This window comes from Lissotriton vulgaris, chromosome 7 (assembly GCF_964263255.1).
Source record: "Lissotriton vulgaris chromosome 7, aLisVul1.2, whole genome shotgun sequence".
In the NCBI taxonomy this organism is placed as follows: domain Eukaryota; kingdom Metazoa; phylum Chordata; class Amphibia; order Caudata; family Salamandridae; genus Lissotriton; species Lissotriton vulgaris.
The window spans coordinates 1666278579-1666294093 of NC_141695.1; the positions used below are offsets into that span (position 1 = coordinate 1666278579).

The 15515-nt window shown below is 49.0% G+C and overlaps 1 protein-coding gene across 1 annotated transcript in view; it reads right to left on the reverse strand.

Moving 5' to 3' along the window:
• POFUT1 (protein O-fucosyltransferase 1) overlaps positions 1-13455 on the reverse strand; it is a 30532-nt gene extending 17077 nt beyond the window's left edge. The window contains exon 1 of the mRNA XM_086932672.1: positions 13303-13455. Within this exon, the coding sequence (XP_086788798.1) occupies positions 13303-13396 (94 nt within the window). The 5' untranslated portion in view covers positions 13397-13455. The remainder of the gene's footprint in view (positions 1-13302) is intronic.
• Between the last annotated feature and the right edge of the window lie 2060 nt (positions 13456-15515).

Here is a 15515-nt window from a genome sequence, read left to right on the forward strand (position 1 = left end):
CACCAATAAATACTGTGCTATTTAAACATATACGTCATCTTATAAACACATATAGATGATTACATACTCTGGTTGGGGCTAATATGCAACTACTCTCTCTGCCTAAACCCCGGGTGTACTAATATAAATGTTCCTTCAGTTTTTCTCACCACTGTTTCAATGTAGTTGTCTTTTCGCCGTATGCGAAAATCCCTCAGGGATCTTCCCTGAGCCCGACGCTTTTTAATGCATATATGGCCCCTCTTGAAGACGTGGTGACACCATTTGGTATAAAAATAGTAAGCTACGCTGATGACACACAACTGGTCGTCTCCCTATCCCAACTAGATGACCACCCAGACAACCTGGCTAACTGCCTCACGGAAATCCACGGTTGGATGTGTGATTCATCATTAAAACTAAATGGGTCAAAGACCGAAGTGATGCTCCTGGGAAAGCAATGGGTGACCATCCCCCCAGCAGTCTGGCCAGACGTGTTCGGGGAAATTCCCACCCCGAAGCGTGAAATTAAGACCCTCGGAGTGTGGCTTGAACCCGAGCTCTCAATGAAGACGCAAGCGGCCAAAACCGCAGGCACCTGTTTTGGGCTCATGCGCACTACCTGTAGGATTCTTCCCTTACTACCACCCGCCTCCAGGAAGCTACTTATCCAGGGGCTAGTACTGTCACGGCTGGATTATAGCAACATGGTCTACCTGGGAGCCCCTGAGGCCACCCTGACGAGACTGCAACGGACACAGAATGCAGCAGCACGTCTGCTCATGAACCTTCCATCCAGAGTGTCAGCTAAACTTGCCCTCAAGGCCTTGCACTGGCTCCCTGTGCGCCAAAGGGTGGAATTCAAAGCCATGTGCACGGCTTACAAACTGATCAACGGATCTGGCCCTGCAATCCTCAGTAGCATGGTCACCCCCTACAAAGCACCCAGATCCCTACGATCCGAGAATGAGCACCTAGCCAATATTCCCAAATTCAAAAGGACACGCACAGGAGGCCGACGATTCTCTGTACAAGCGGCTACTGGATGGAACTCCCTCCCACGTACCCTCAGACTGGAACCTAGTTATTTGGTTTTTCGTAAAAAACTGAAGACACTTCTATTCCCTAAATAATGTCTCTCCCCTCTTCCTCCCCCTCATCTGGATAACAATTCTTTACAGCGCGGGGATGCCCTTGGGTCACCAGGCGCTTTACAAGTCGCTAAATAAATAAATAAATAATAAATATGTGAATGAAACGAATCAGTAATCCCTTGGTATCTGAAAACTAGATACATAGTTGCCGTGAGAATGTTTTCCTTGTGGCTCAGGGTCCTGCCCAGTTCCCTGTGCCAGCGCTCCCTCCCCGGGTTATGGTAATGAAACGGCGGGGGTTGGAGAAACTTATACAAATCAGTGATGAGTTTGGCGTCCGAGGCCCGGGTTACCAACCATCGCTCATAGGGCGTAATCGAACGGGCGGCGACGTCACGCACTGGGGGTTGAAGAGCCCAGTGGCGGACTTGCATGTAACGCAGTCTGTCCCCTTCCGTCAGGCCAAACTCCTGTCGGAGCTGCTGGAAGGGGAGCACGCCCTCCGGCCCGTAGATCTGGAAAAGCGCTCTGCATCCCGCACTCACCCAGTGGGAAAAGGCCCCCGGCTCCAGACCCGGAGTGAAGTCCGGGTTGCCAGCAATGGGAGTGAACGGCGATGGAAAAGTGGTGAGCTCCCGAAGCTCACACACCGCGTCCCACACTCTTAGCGGGACCCGGGTGATAAAGGAGGCGTAGAGATTAGGCGGGCGATGAATGCACCGCAGGAACGGGACCTCCTGGAGGGTACGGCCTGCAACTGCCTGGTCTTGAAAGAGCCAGTGTTTGTCCGATTCCCACCGGCTCCACTCCACCAGGTACCGGAGCTGCGCCGCCTGAAAGTACTTCCGGAGGTCCGGGACTCCGAGACCTCCCGCCTCCGGGGCAAGCATGGAGAGGACCCGCTTCATCCGAGGCTTACGTCCCTGCCACACAAAGCGGGAGATGTCTGCCTGCGTCTGCCGTATCCAACCCACGGGGGGCTGAAGAGGTAGAGCGCGAAAAAGATACAGGATCTGGGGCAGTATCGTCATCTTCACCGCTGCGATACGGCCCAGCCACGAGAGCAGGCCCTTGTTCCATCGGCCGAGTTCCTCTTTGATCTTTTTGCCCAGAGAGGAATAGTTAGCTGCGACCATGGCAGGCAGGGAGGGAGCAAGCAAAATGCCCAAGTAAGGCACCGTGGAGGAGGACCACTGCAAAGGGAAGAGACTTTGAAGGTCCCGCCTGGCGTCGGCAGAGAGCGACACATCCAGTGCAGCCGACTTAGCCATGTTCATTTTAAAGCCCGCGACGCGGGCAAAAGCGTTCAGTTCCTGGACGCAGGTAGGGAGTGACCTCCTGGGGTCATCTAGGGTCAGCAAGACATCGTCCGCGTATAAGCTGACAGTATATGTGTATTGCCCCATCTTCACCCCAATAGCGTCCGGGTTGTCGCGAATCCTCTGTGCAAACGGCTCCATATAAAGGGCAAAGAGGAGCGGCGAGAGGGGGCAACCCTGTCTCGTGCCGCGCTCAATGGCGAAGCTGCTGGAGCTGTGTCCATTAACACGCACTGACGCCGACGGTCTCCTATAGCAGTTAAAGACCATAGTGCGGAATTACTCGCCGATCCCCAGTTTCCCAAGAACCAGCTCGAGGTAGGGCCAATGAACCCTATCAAAGGCCTTCTCCGCGTCGACCGATAGCAGCATCCGCTCCCCCGGGACGCGTGAGGCCTTTTCCAGCACGTGCGTCACCCTCTTCGTGTTGTCGACCGTCTGCCTACCGGGTACAAAACCGGCCTGATCCGCCTCCACCAAACCTGGTAAGTGTAGACCCAGTCTGGCCGCCAAGATTCCGGTGTAAAGCTTGAGGTCCACATTCAGGAGCGAAATGGGCCGGTACGAGCCGCACAAGGTCCGGTCCTTCCCCGGCTTGGGGATAACCGACACAGTCGCCGAGAGGAGGTCCGGTGGGATGGCACCCGGTTCGGAGAAGGAATTGAACAAGCGAGCCAGGAGAGGAGCGACAGTGGGACAGAAGGTCTTGTAGAACAAGGCCGTGTAGCCATCCGGGCCCGGGGCTTTACCATGCTTCAGCCGTGCGATCGCGGAGATGACCTCCTCCACGTGAATGTCCCTCTCTAGGTGGTCCGCCTGGGAGGGGTCCAAGGCCGGGAGGGTCATGGATTCCAAATAGGCCTCAGCCTCTCCCGGTGGGGAAGGTTCTGAAGCGTACAGTGCCTCGTAAAAAGAACGAAAGGCATCTGCCACCTCCGCGTCACCGGAAACCGGGATCCCATCCACTCCCACCAGCTCCTTCACCACATTGCGTTGCTGTGCAGCCCTGAGCCTATGGGCCAGGAGCTTACCGCACCTGTCTCCGCCGGTGTAAAAGGCATGTTTCAGGCGCAGCGCTGCGTACTCTGCCCGATCAAGATCCAACGCAGAGAGAAGTTTCCGTGCCGCCTTCAGTTGCTTCCAAACACGAGGAGCCCCCGTTCGGCGGTGGACCTGCTCAAGCTCCCTAACCTGCGCCGTCAGTTCCTCCCTCTTGCGCTGGCGTTCCTTGTTTTCCGCCGAGGAAATGGAGATAAACTCTCCCCTGACGACTGTTTTCAAAGCCGCCCACTGCGTAGCCAGGGACGTGTCAGAGTTGCCATTGTGGGTCAGGTAGTCCTGGATGACTTCCTCCACTCGCTTCACTACCGATTTCTTATGGAGAAGCGTGTCTCGAAGCCGCCACATCCCTCTGGAGGGGGGGGGGCGCCGGCCAAGCAAAGACCCCGGAAACCGGCGCATGATCGGACAGGGACAAGACCCCGATGTCCGCCGCCGTGGCGGCCGAGCGAAGCGGGCCGCTCACCAAAAGATAATCCAACCGCGAATAAGTGCGGTGTGCGTGGGAAAAATATGAGTAGTCCCTATCGGTGGGATGCATGGTGCGCCAGAGGTCATGCAGGTCCATCTCCGCAATCTGGTCCTGTACCGCCTTAGAAAGCTCCCCTGTCTGCGGAAAGCGCTGGGCAGACCTATCCAGAGTGGAGTCGAAGACCATATTCAGGTCTCCCCCCAAGATAATATGGCGATCGGGCGAGGCAGTAACGTCCACCAACACCGCCTCCAGGAAACGATCCTGGTGGTCGTTGGGGCTGTAAACCGAACCAACCGTAAAGGCAACACCTCCGAAGTGCATGCGATACACCAAAAGCCTCCCCTTCTGCTCAGCATGTTTATATAACACCTCCCCCCTAAAGGAGCTGGCTAGAAGAATGGCCACCCCAGCGGTCTTAGTCGCAGCAGAGGAAAAGAGTTGCGTGGGGAACTTGGCAGAGCGCAACCTATGGCAATCTCTGGGAAGTAAATGGGTCTCCTGCAGGAGGCAGATATCCGCCTGCGACCCCTCCAGCAGGGAGAGGATCGCCCTACGCTTCACAGGGTTATTCAGACCCTTAACATTAAGGGTCACTACTTTCAGGGGCGGCATCGCCTCCAGGGAAACAACGCGCTATGCAGCAGGCGGGGGATCAGCGGAGGGGGCGCGCGGGGCAGGGGCGCAGGGAAGGCCAGAAGCGGCATCGTACACGTTCGGACAGTTTCGGACGGGACCCCCCCCACAACAAACCAACAGTGAAACCCCCCCAAAACCCCCTTATGGCAACCAGCCAAAACAAAAAGCAGAAAACAACACCCCATAGTCTCAGTCTAGCCCAAATGGGCGAGTCTGCAGAAAACAGTCAAGTGGACGTCCAGCCACACACCACCCCCCTCGCCCCCCCAGCCCCCAGCCCAGCATCGTTAAAGCTAAGAGCCTCTCCCCCCGGAGAAAAGTTAGGCCGTTAAGGCCACTCCAGTAGATTCAGGCAAGTTCCTGGCCGCAGTCCTCAGGGCCTCCGCCATTTCGGCTCTGATGGTGGGCGAGTCTGGACGACTCGCTGGCGCTGACGATGGGCGCCTTCTCGACCTCCGTCGGCCCCGCCGCTCGGGACGCCGCCATGCGGGTGTAGCCCCTTCCTCCTCCGTAGCAGTAAGGCCCAGCACTCCGCAGACATCTTGTAAGGAGCGCAGCTGATGCAGCACCCCATTCCATCGAAAGATAAGACGGAAGGGGTGACCCCAGGAATAGGCTGTCTCGTGCTCCCGCAGAAAGTCCGTAGCGATGCGGAAAGACCTGCGCTTCTGCAGTGTGATGGCGGACAGGTCCTGATAGAGCGCCACAGGTCTTTCTCGGAAGGTCAGTGGTTGCTTCCTGCGGGCCTCCGTCATGATGCGCTCCTTTAGGGGGAAATCCGGCAAGAATGCCAGGATATCAGGCGGGGGTGCCGATGACTGGCGTTGGCGGCCCACCCTGTGTGCCCTGTCAATGCGGATTGGGAAATCCGCTCCTTCCTCCAAGATGTCGCGGAACAGGTCCTGCAGATAAGCCACTAGGTCCGCACCTTCATCCGCGGATGGAACACCCCGCACCCGGATGTTGTTCCGCCTGGACCTGTTCTCGAGGTCCTCCGAGTGGGCCTGGAGCTCGACACATTGCTCCCGGAGGCGGAGGACGTCCTGCTGGAGATGGGTTATCTCCTCATCGCGACGTTGAGCCGCCGTCTCCACAGTATCGACCCGCTCGCCCAGGCCCTCGACCTCCCTGCGCACCTCCCGGACCTCTCCAGCCACTTCGGTCTTAAGAGTTTGAAATTTCTCCTTGAGGGAGCTGAATAAGTCCTCCATGAAGGACCGCGTGACCGGCGGCTCGCCCACAGTTGCATCCGTTGATGCCCGGGAGGCCCCCGGGGACGGCTGCGTCCTGTCGCGTAGTTGCTGGGTCCTGCCGAGCATTTCCGGCAAAGTACGATCTCCTCGTGCCGCGCCACGTCTTCCAGTCATCGTGGGGCCCGGCAAAGCCCAGGGTCAATTGCTGTAGGCAAGCGCCGCCGCTCGCGGGCACCAGATGTGAGGCCCTCGCCGAGGACAAGGGTAGTGCGTCACAGGCGACAAAATGGCGGTCTGAGCCTGGGCAAGACGGCCCCCGGGCCAGTAGGGCAGGAAGCAACGTCCGAAGTGTAGGCCTCCCGCCTCGTGCTCCCAGGGAGGGCAGCAGATGAGTTGGTGCCAGGACGAGCCGAGGCTCCCGTGCGAGAAGGGCGCGGGTCGGGGTCACTGGGCTCAGCCACACAAAGACAAGATGGCGGGAGGGTGGGACCCAAGAAGGCAGCCCGGGCCAGCAAGTCCGTGGGCGACTCTCAAATGGTAACGAGTCCTGAAAGTATAGAACCGATGCCTCCCTCCACCACCTGTTGATTTGCCCGGCTCGGGCACTGCTCGAACTCCGCCATCCAGCGCCTCCAGGCGCGGAGTTCGCAAGTCGTCACCCTTCGAGACCCCGGGAGGGGGGAGACCGCCGGTGCAGGGCTAAGGTCCGTCGCCCAGCAATGGTGCCCGCCACCAGGGCACCGGCCAGGAAGCCACCTCACTCCGCGGAGTCCGTCTAGTCCGCTCCCTCGGGATCTCTGGCTTTCCGCCTTTCAGCACTCGGGCCAGCCGAGGCGCGCGGACAGCGCCGCACTACGCTCCGCCTCCAGGCTCTTCTCCTCGGGGCGACCCGGGCTCCACTCCTCGGAGCGATCTCCGAATAAACTTTTCGGGAACTTCCCCCGGGGCCACAGAAGTCAAAGTGGCACCAAAATGTGCCCCTCGAGCTCCGGCACAGTCCTCTCACCCGCGGTGCAGCCGCGGGGGGAGAGAAGCGCAGAAATCAGGGCTCAGGCTGAGCTGGGCCGGAGGAGCTACGGGAGGAAGCGTCCGCTCACCCCGCCATCTTGGCCACGCCCCCCTCTCAACTTTTTAATTGCGTGTGTAGTTTCAGGAATGTAGGGATATGTAGTTGATTTGTCACACTTCAACTCGTATGCTAGCCCAAGTTGTTTAACCAAGAAGGTGGGTACGCATTGTCTAAGCATTATATTCACAACGTGTTCAGCATTGTTAATCCCCATGCTTACGAATACTATTACTTATAGTATCACCATAGTGACAAACATAAGGTAACATTGACTTTTCACTCAATCAGTACCATCAACTTAATATTGTACATTGTGATGTTGAACTTATTATTGTATCATATATAATAGTCAACCATAGTTAGTTGCATGATCAGAACATTTAGTGGCCTCCTACTTTGAACATTCTCAAACCTGCAGAGTTAACGTATTATTCTGTTACCATTAGTAATGTGCTATCCTTTAAATTTTGGCCTTTTTTGATTGGATAACACCAAAGTTAACATTTTATATATATATATATTGACATTAGTTTTCAACCAAAGATCTTGCTTTCTTAAATTTCTTTGAACATGAGCGTAATGTACAGTCTCCTATTGGTTATACTATGTTTTCATAGTTTTACGTGTAAACACAGATTTCATGAATAATTAAGAACATGATTTAGTGTGCCAAACCTTACAGAAATCAACTCATGTCTATTTTATCATTTAATCCCTTCGTCTGCATTGTCTGTAAAAACTCTATCCAGAACACTTCTCTTTGTAAAAGTCTTTTAATGTTGTCAGTGCCCTCCAGTTTCATAACTACTTCTACAACTTGTGCTCTTAATTGTGCTATCGTGTGTTTTGCCTCAATCCAGTGCATAGCTACACTTGATGTCATATTCTTTAGTCTGATGGTACTTTTATGTTCTGATAACCTGAGTTTAAATTTTCTCTCAGTTTTTCCTATATATGCCTCTCCGCGCGGACATTTTAAACAGTAGACAATGTTTGCAGTGTTACAATCCGAGGTATGTCTTATTTTGATGCGAGCTCATGTAATTGGATGTGTCATGGTTTTTCCAATGATAATGTTATTGCAGTGTATGCAGTTATAACATTTGTTTGTGCCTTTATACTCCTTGTTTTTATCTTTACTTGTTTCTGTTTGTATGAGTTCTTGAAGGTTTCTTGCCCTTGTGTATGCAAAAGTAGGTACTTGATTGAAAATCCCATTGAACTCCGGTTCATTCACTAGTAAATCCCATCTTTTCTTTATGATCTTCTTAATTTGCAAGGATTTGTTCGAAAATTTGGATACAAAAGTGGGGGTATTGGATTGCCTTCTCACTGTCTTCATAGAGTTCTTCTCTTTCTTTCATCTGAATTCTGAGTATATTTTTCTGCAAAATGTCTTCTGGATACCCTCTTGTCGCAAATCTGTCCTTGAACTCTGTTATTTTCTGTTCTGCAACTTCATGATCAGAACATATTCTTTTTATCCTGATGAACTGTGAGTAAGGGAGGTTTTCTATAAGACTCCTAGGATGAAAGCTGGAGTGCATCAATGTACTATTCCGATCAGTAAGTTTTGTGAAAATCTCTGTGCTTATTTTTTTATGTTTTTTCTTGATAAGTACATCCAAGTAGTTAGCCTTTTCTTTATTGATGGTGTAGGTAAACTTAATCCTCGGTTTCCTGTTATTAAGTTCCCTAATCAGTTATTCAAGTTTGTCTTGTGAGCGAGTCCAGATTAGAAAAGTGTCGATATTCCTTCCGTCCAATCGTGCTGTGACAGTATGTAATCATTCTCAAATTTTGCCATATAGATATTATCTTTCCACTGAAAGTAGCTGTTGTGCAAGCAAAAAAATATATAAAAAATAATATATTATTTTTTTGCTTGCACAACAGCTACTTTCAGTGGAAAGATAATTTTTTCGGTCAACTCACAGGAACTTCAATGGGTTTTTCGGGGGCACCCGCTTATGCTAATATCTATATGGCAAAATTTGAGAACGATTATATACTGTCACAGCACGATTGGACGGAAGGAATAGTGCAATACTGTCGATACATCGATGAGATTTTTCTAATCTGGACTCGCTCACAAGACAAACTTGAACAACTGATTAGGGAACTTAATTTTCGAACAAATCCTTGCAAATTAAGAAGATCATAAAGAAAAGATGGGATTTACTACTGAATGAACCGGAGTTCAATGGGATTTTCAATCAAGTACCTACTTTCGCATACACAAGGGCAAGAAACCTTCAAGAACTCATACAAACAGAAACAAGTAAAGATAAAAACAAGGAGTATAAAAGGCACAAACAAATGTTATAACTGCATACACTGCAATAACATTATCATTGGAAAAACCATGACACATCCAATTACAGGAGCTCGCATCAAATTAAGACATACCTCGGATTGTAACACTGCAAACATTGTCTACTGTTTAAAATGTCTGTGCGGAAAGGCATATATAGGAAATACTGAGAGAAAATTTAAACTCAGGTTATCAGAACATAAAAGTACCATGAGACTAAAGAATATGACATCAAGTGTAGCTATGCACTGGATTGAGGAAAAACACACAATAGCACAATTAAGAGCACAAGTTGTAGAAGTAGTTATGAAACTGGAGGGCACTGACAACAGTAAAAGACTTTTACAAAGAGAAGTGTTCTGGATAGAGTTTTTACAGACAATGCAGCCGAAGGGATTAAATGATAAAATAGACATGAGTTGTTTTCTGGTTTGGCACACTAAATCATGTTCTTAATTATTCATAAAATCTGTGTTTACATGTAAAACTATAAAAACATAGTATAACCAATAAGAGACTGTACATTACACTCATGTTCAAAGAGATTTAAGAAAGCAAGATCTTTGGTTGAAAACTAATGTCAATATATATAAAATGTTAACTCCGGTGTTATCCAATCAAAAAAGGCCAAAATTTAAAGGATAGCACATTACTAATGGTAACAGAATAATACGTTAACTCTGCAGGTTTGAGAATGTTCAAAGTAGGAGGCCACTAAATGTTCTGATCATGCAACTAACTATGGTTGACAATTATATATGATACAATAATAAGTTCGACATCACAATGTACAATATTAAGTTTATGGTACTGATTGAGTGAAAAGTCAATGTAACCTTATGTTTGTCACTATGGTGATACTATAAGTAATAGTACCTGTAAGCATGGGGATTAACAATGCTGAACACGATGTGAATATAATGCTTAGACAATGTGTACCCACCTTCTTGGTTAAACAACTTGGGCTAGCATACGAGTTGAAGTGTGACAAATCAACTACATATCCCTACATTCCTGAAACTACACACGTAATTAAAAAGTTGAGACGTAGTTTGCAACAGTTCGTTTTTTACATTAAGCAGATCACAAGTATTAAAATATTTGTTATCGAGATTGGAAATGGGTAGCTATCCATTTATAACATATTCATCGGGTTATTTTTTGCGGTTTAGTATGAGGGATTACACGGTATACACCATTAAGTTTGTACTACATTTCCCAGCATTCTTTGGTCACATGACCAGACACGTTAGTTTACAAGCCGTAATGGAGTAAGTAGAGGTTGTTAAGAGAGTGAGGACAGCGAGAGAGGTTACGGACTGCGGAAAGTAAGGTAAGACGGCAATCAGTCACAGGACATTCACTATGACTTAGCAGCATAACGTGCACTAGTAAGCGGTTTTCCGTTTATTTTTAGCAACGTAGGATATTAACCAGGAGTGGAGTTAACGGCGTTTAGCGAGAGATTCAGGACAAAGTGAGACAGGCCACGTACCGCTTTAAGCAAGGTAAGACGGCAATACTGAAATATTTACAGATAATAGCAAAGTATTCATACCGAAATTCAATAAGAGGCTCTCCGTTCATTTTTTAGCTTTGGATGATTTAACAAGAGTCCCACGTCTCGAGTAACAGTTCCCCTTAAGGACGCTACATCGTTCACATGATTAATTGGTGAGTGTGGGCTAGATGACAGAACATGTCATGTATTAAATAACATTCCCAGAAAACATTCTCACGGCAACTATGTATCTAGTTTTCAGATACCAAGGGATTACTGATTCGTCTCATTCACATAGTAACGCATACGGCGAAAAGACAACTACATTGAAACAGTGGTGAGAAAAACTGAAGGAAATTTATATTAGTACCCCGGGGTTTAGGCAGAGAGAGTAGCTGCATATTAGCCCCAACCAGAGTATGTAATCATCTATATGTGTTTATAAGAAGACGTATATGTTTAAATATCACAGTATTTATTGGTGGTATTATGTTTATGGAATGTTAAGTGCTCATGGTTATCTGTGTATAAATATGTATAGTATCAAGGAGACAACAGAAATGTCTATGACCTAATTCTATTGGGCATGACATTTTGATGTTTTGGTAAATACAACTGCACTTTATGATATTGTCAGAATATGATCGAATGATATGGGGACCCCAGATTAACACATTAGTTTAGATACAACTTATTGTAAATGTATACATGTTAAGTAATTAAAAATCTTTATTTGCGGAACACTTCCCCTGAGGAAGGAGCACGGTTCCGAAATGCATTGGGCCAGAGACTAAATATGGTTCATTAGTAACTATGGAAGCATCTGAATATTATAGAGTTGATTAAGTTTAATGAAATGTTAATGATTTGTAATGAGAAGGACTGTTCAAAATGTATATGCGACGGAAAAACATATAATTAAACAGTAAATACAACTGTTGGAAAAAGAAAGATTGTGTGAATAGTGATATGCAATAGATCAACTTTCTGGCATTACGATTATCATTGTTGTTATTAATTAATGGTTGAAAATGGGAACAATAGTTCAATAGGTACAGTGCACACCACAAAGCAGCACATAAGGCGCTGATTTATAGTGACTCAATGCAACAAACTGAGTTCTATCCGCTAGAAATGAAGAGAGCAAAAAGTGCAGAATCATTAATGCCCAAGGTCTTCAGACGCAGTTTCAACACGCTATGATCTACTGTGTCGAAAGCTGTCGATAAATCGAGGAGCATTAGGGCAGCCGACCAGCCTCTATCAATCACTGCCAACAGGTGTGTGGAGCACGGAACCTTGACAGTGCGTGCCATTATGCAAACATCTATGGTTTGTGTGTTCCGTCATTGGTCATGGGTAAGGCTCAAACATATTGCAGAGACTGTTTCGAGTCTGTTTAATCTTGAGAGAAGTGTTGTTTCCAGTATCTAGTGATATTCCCAGATCCACTACAGTCTGCAAACTACTGCGAGGAAATCAAGTTTGAGGTATTGTGTAAGGAAAGAAGGCTAACTAAAGTGAAGATTACAGGTTAATGTCAGACCTTAAATGTATATTGGAACTGGGATTATCTAGGGATTGGTGGTTGTGTATTTTAAGGAAAGTATCTATACAGATTAGACTGGGGAGGAGGGGAATTTAAAGGACAAAAAGCATACTCAATCACTGTGTTGTGCCCAACTAAAAACGATGGTGTGAGAAACGGGTAATGCGGGAGGGAGGTGTAGTTTAGCAATGCCAGTAAGCAAAAGATATTAGAGATCTTGGGAAAAAACTGCCAATAGATCTGAAAGTGTGGCACATATCTGAAATGTACAGGCTTCAATTCTTGTGATAGCTCAGAAAGATTGATATCTGCTTTAGTCATTGCTCTAGAGGGCAGGGTGTGTGGCTGGGATAACCTGCAGGTCACAATACCAGTAAGAAAGCTTAATGGGTGAATTCACCTACTGCATAAACATTTGAGTGAGCAACACGGAGTAGATGTTAACTATTTTTGTGGTATGCGTGTCGTATTAAGTTAACGAAGCTCATACAATACACATACCAAGTTTATGTCAGCAGGAAAATATTAAATGTGATTTGCTGTTCATAAAATAGATTGGAAAGCATGGAGACTGAATATATAGAAATGTGAAAAGAGCGTGGTGTACAACCAATTGTTATTGAGCTATTGCAAGGCTGTGCACTGTACAGTTGCTTTATGCACGGCGTAATCATTGCCTGACGTATGATGCTTTGTCCCAATTCAAAATAAATACAGTTGAACCCAATAAAAACATCTCGTTTTTAAAGTGTAATTGTTTATCGTTTCTCCAACACTGATGACAAGTTTATCCTTTTTCTTCTCGACACCCCAGCCCCCTTCTTCTCACCTCCGAAGACCTGCCAGCTAAAAGACAACAGGTAAGTCGCCTGATTGACAAGTCTCCGGAATGAAGAATACAGTTTCAGATTGTCTGACAACGTTGTCACACTTGAAAAATAGGTCAAAAGTTGCCTGAAAGCACGAGATGGAAGTTCAGTTTGAAAAGCGTAAAGTTTAACCGAAACCGCTCCTTAACAGTCAACACAAAAGCATTCATGTTGTTAATCCACATTGTATTTCTGGTGAGGGATTCCGCTAACCAAATACCCCGGGTGACGGGGACGCGCCTTACCCATGCACGGACAGTACAAGAGGTAGCCGGACGGGTCCCAACAGCTCACGGACCCGAGCACCACCATAAACAATATCGCCACCCCAGAGTTCATGGCGGCTGCTCCCTCCACGGTGCGCCTCTGACAACACCAGTGACTTTTAAACCGGCAAAAGCCACGTGACTGGGCCAAGAGGGGCGTATTGGACAACGAGCCCTAACCCCGCCCCCTGCTTCGGCATTGGCGCACGCGGTGATGATCCCGCCTACTTAACTGTGAAGGGAGGTGGCGTTTCAGTGCATATCTAGAACGCAAAAATAGATATTGAAAAGTGCTAGGAATGGGCGCCCTATTGCTAGAAGGGTAGGTTATGAATCCTGTGATCCCATGGGCATCCATTTAAACGTAGTAAGACTGAATGGTTTCTGCATATTAGTGTATGTAGTGTAGTGTGTGTTGTGGGCCCTGGGCCCTCATTGCTAAAAGGACTGACACAGACACAGGCAGTTACTGGGTACAACTGGCCACGACCACGTGCGCTCGGCCCCTTTTATTGGCAGCGTCACCTGACCAGTGACGTCTGTGGTGGGTGGATGCACAGTGTTAGGTCACATGAAGAACAACTAGGCTGCGTCCTTCTTGCTGGACACAATGGGACCCGGTGGACTGTGCGGGGCTTCGCATAAACCGCGCAAAGGCATCGCTGAGGAACTGCCAACGGACTCACCGCCAAGTCTCTCATGATGTCCTCGGGGGTGTTGATGTCATCCGCCAGGATGGTCTTGCCGTTAGGACATGGGTTCAGTATCTTCATCAGACCGTTTCTCGTTGCCAGGTGTTTACCTGAGGCCTTAGTGCTTCCTGTTGCCTGTCGTGGAGCTGCCGCTACTGCACCTCTCCCATCCGGATTCCTCTCTCACAGGACATGCGGCCGAGGCCCTTGTCCCCTGGACTGCCACTTGATCGCGTGGGCTGTGCGGGTCGCTGCGGAACTTCGGACATGGCCACAGTCGAGTCTTGTGTAGTCCACAAGGGTGGATTGCCTAGTGCTCGGGTATGCCCTGCTTCGGCAATCTTCAGGTTCACGGGGCACCCATACGGTTCTTCAGTGGTTGGTCTCCTCAGGTGCGAGTTGTCGGGATTACTGGGATCCACACGGATGTTGCGATGTTCCTTGGACAGCACCGATGTTCCTGTGTGCTGACTGTTGCGATGCTCTTTGGACAGCACCGATGTTCCTGTGTGCTGACTGTTGCGATGCTCCTTGGACAGCACCGATGTTCCTGTGTGCTGAGTGTGGTTCTCTCTCTCTTCCCCTTGTGGAGTGATGTTGTGTTACTCCATTCTTCCTCTTCGTCCTCTTTCTCGACGCGGTCCAGTCCTTTTCTTGCTTGCTCTTTCTAACCAGGCTTCTCCATGTAGCGGGCCCTCTACATGTATCTCCCCTGGTCCTGTCCATGCGGTGGGACACTGTCTTCACTTGGCTTGATGACTAGACCTGTCGATCACTTCTTTTACTTTTCATCAGGAAACCCTTCCTTGGTCATCGGGTTTCTTCTTCGGCGGCACTTCTGCAATTCGCGAATTGGCTTCTTGTCTTCTTCCCTTTCTTTGTGGCGCCGCGCCCTTCTTCTCCCTGTTCCATCTCGCGACGCGGTCTGGTCACGTACTGTCTTGCTCTTCCCAACCAGTCTTCTCCAGGCAGCGTGCACTCCACCTGTTTCTCTCTGGTTTGGGCATGGCTCTCCGACACTGTGATATTCTCTTCTTGTGACTAGACCGGTCGTCGCGATCTTCCCTCTTGACTCAGAATGTTCAGCTGTGGTTGTCGAAGTTCGCTGGTCCATGTTCGTGAACTGTCTTGGTGGTCGAGTCGAACTTCTTTGCTTGGGTGTGACCTTTGGTGGGTCGGCTTCTTTGTGTGGGCACGACTATTGGTTGAGTCGTCTTCCTGCTTGGGTGCGACCTTTGGGCAGGTCGGTTTCTTGGCTTGGGTGCGACCTTTGGGCAGGTCGGCTTCTTGGCTTGGGTGCGACCTTTTGGGCAGGACGGCTTCTTGGCTTGGGTGTGACCTTGGGCAGGTCGGCTTCTTGGTTTGAGTGCGACCCTTGGGCGGGTCGGCTTCTTGCTTGGTGCGACCATTGGCGGGTCGGCTTGTTGGGCGCGTCACAGTGTTTTGGCGTTGGCGCGCTTTGTCTGCGCGGAGGAGGGTTGCGTCACCGCTCCTGGTGCA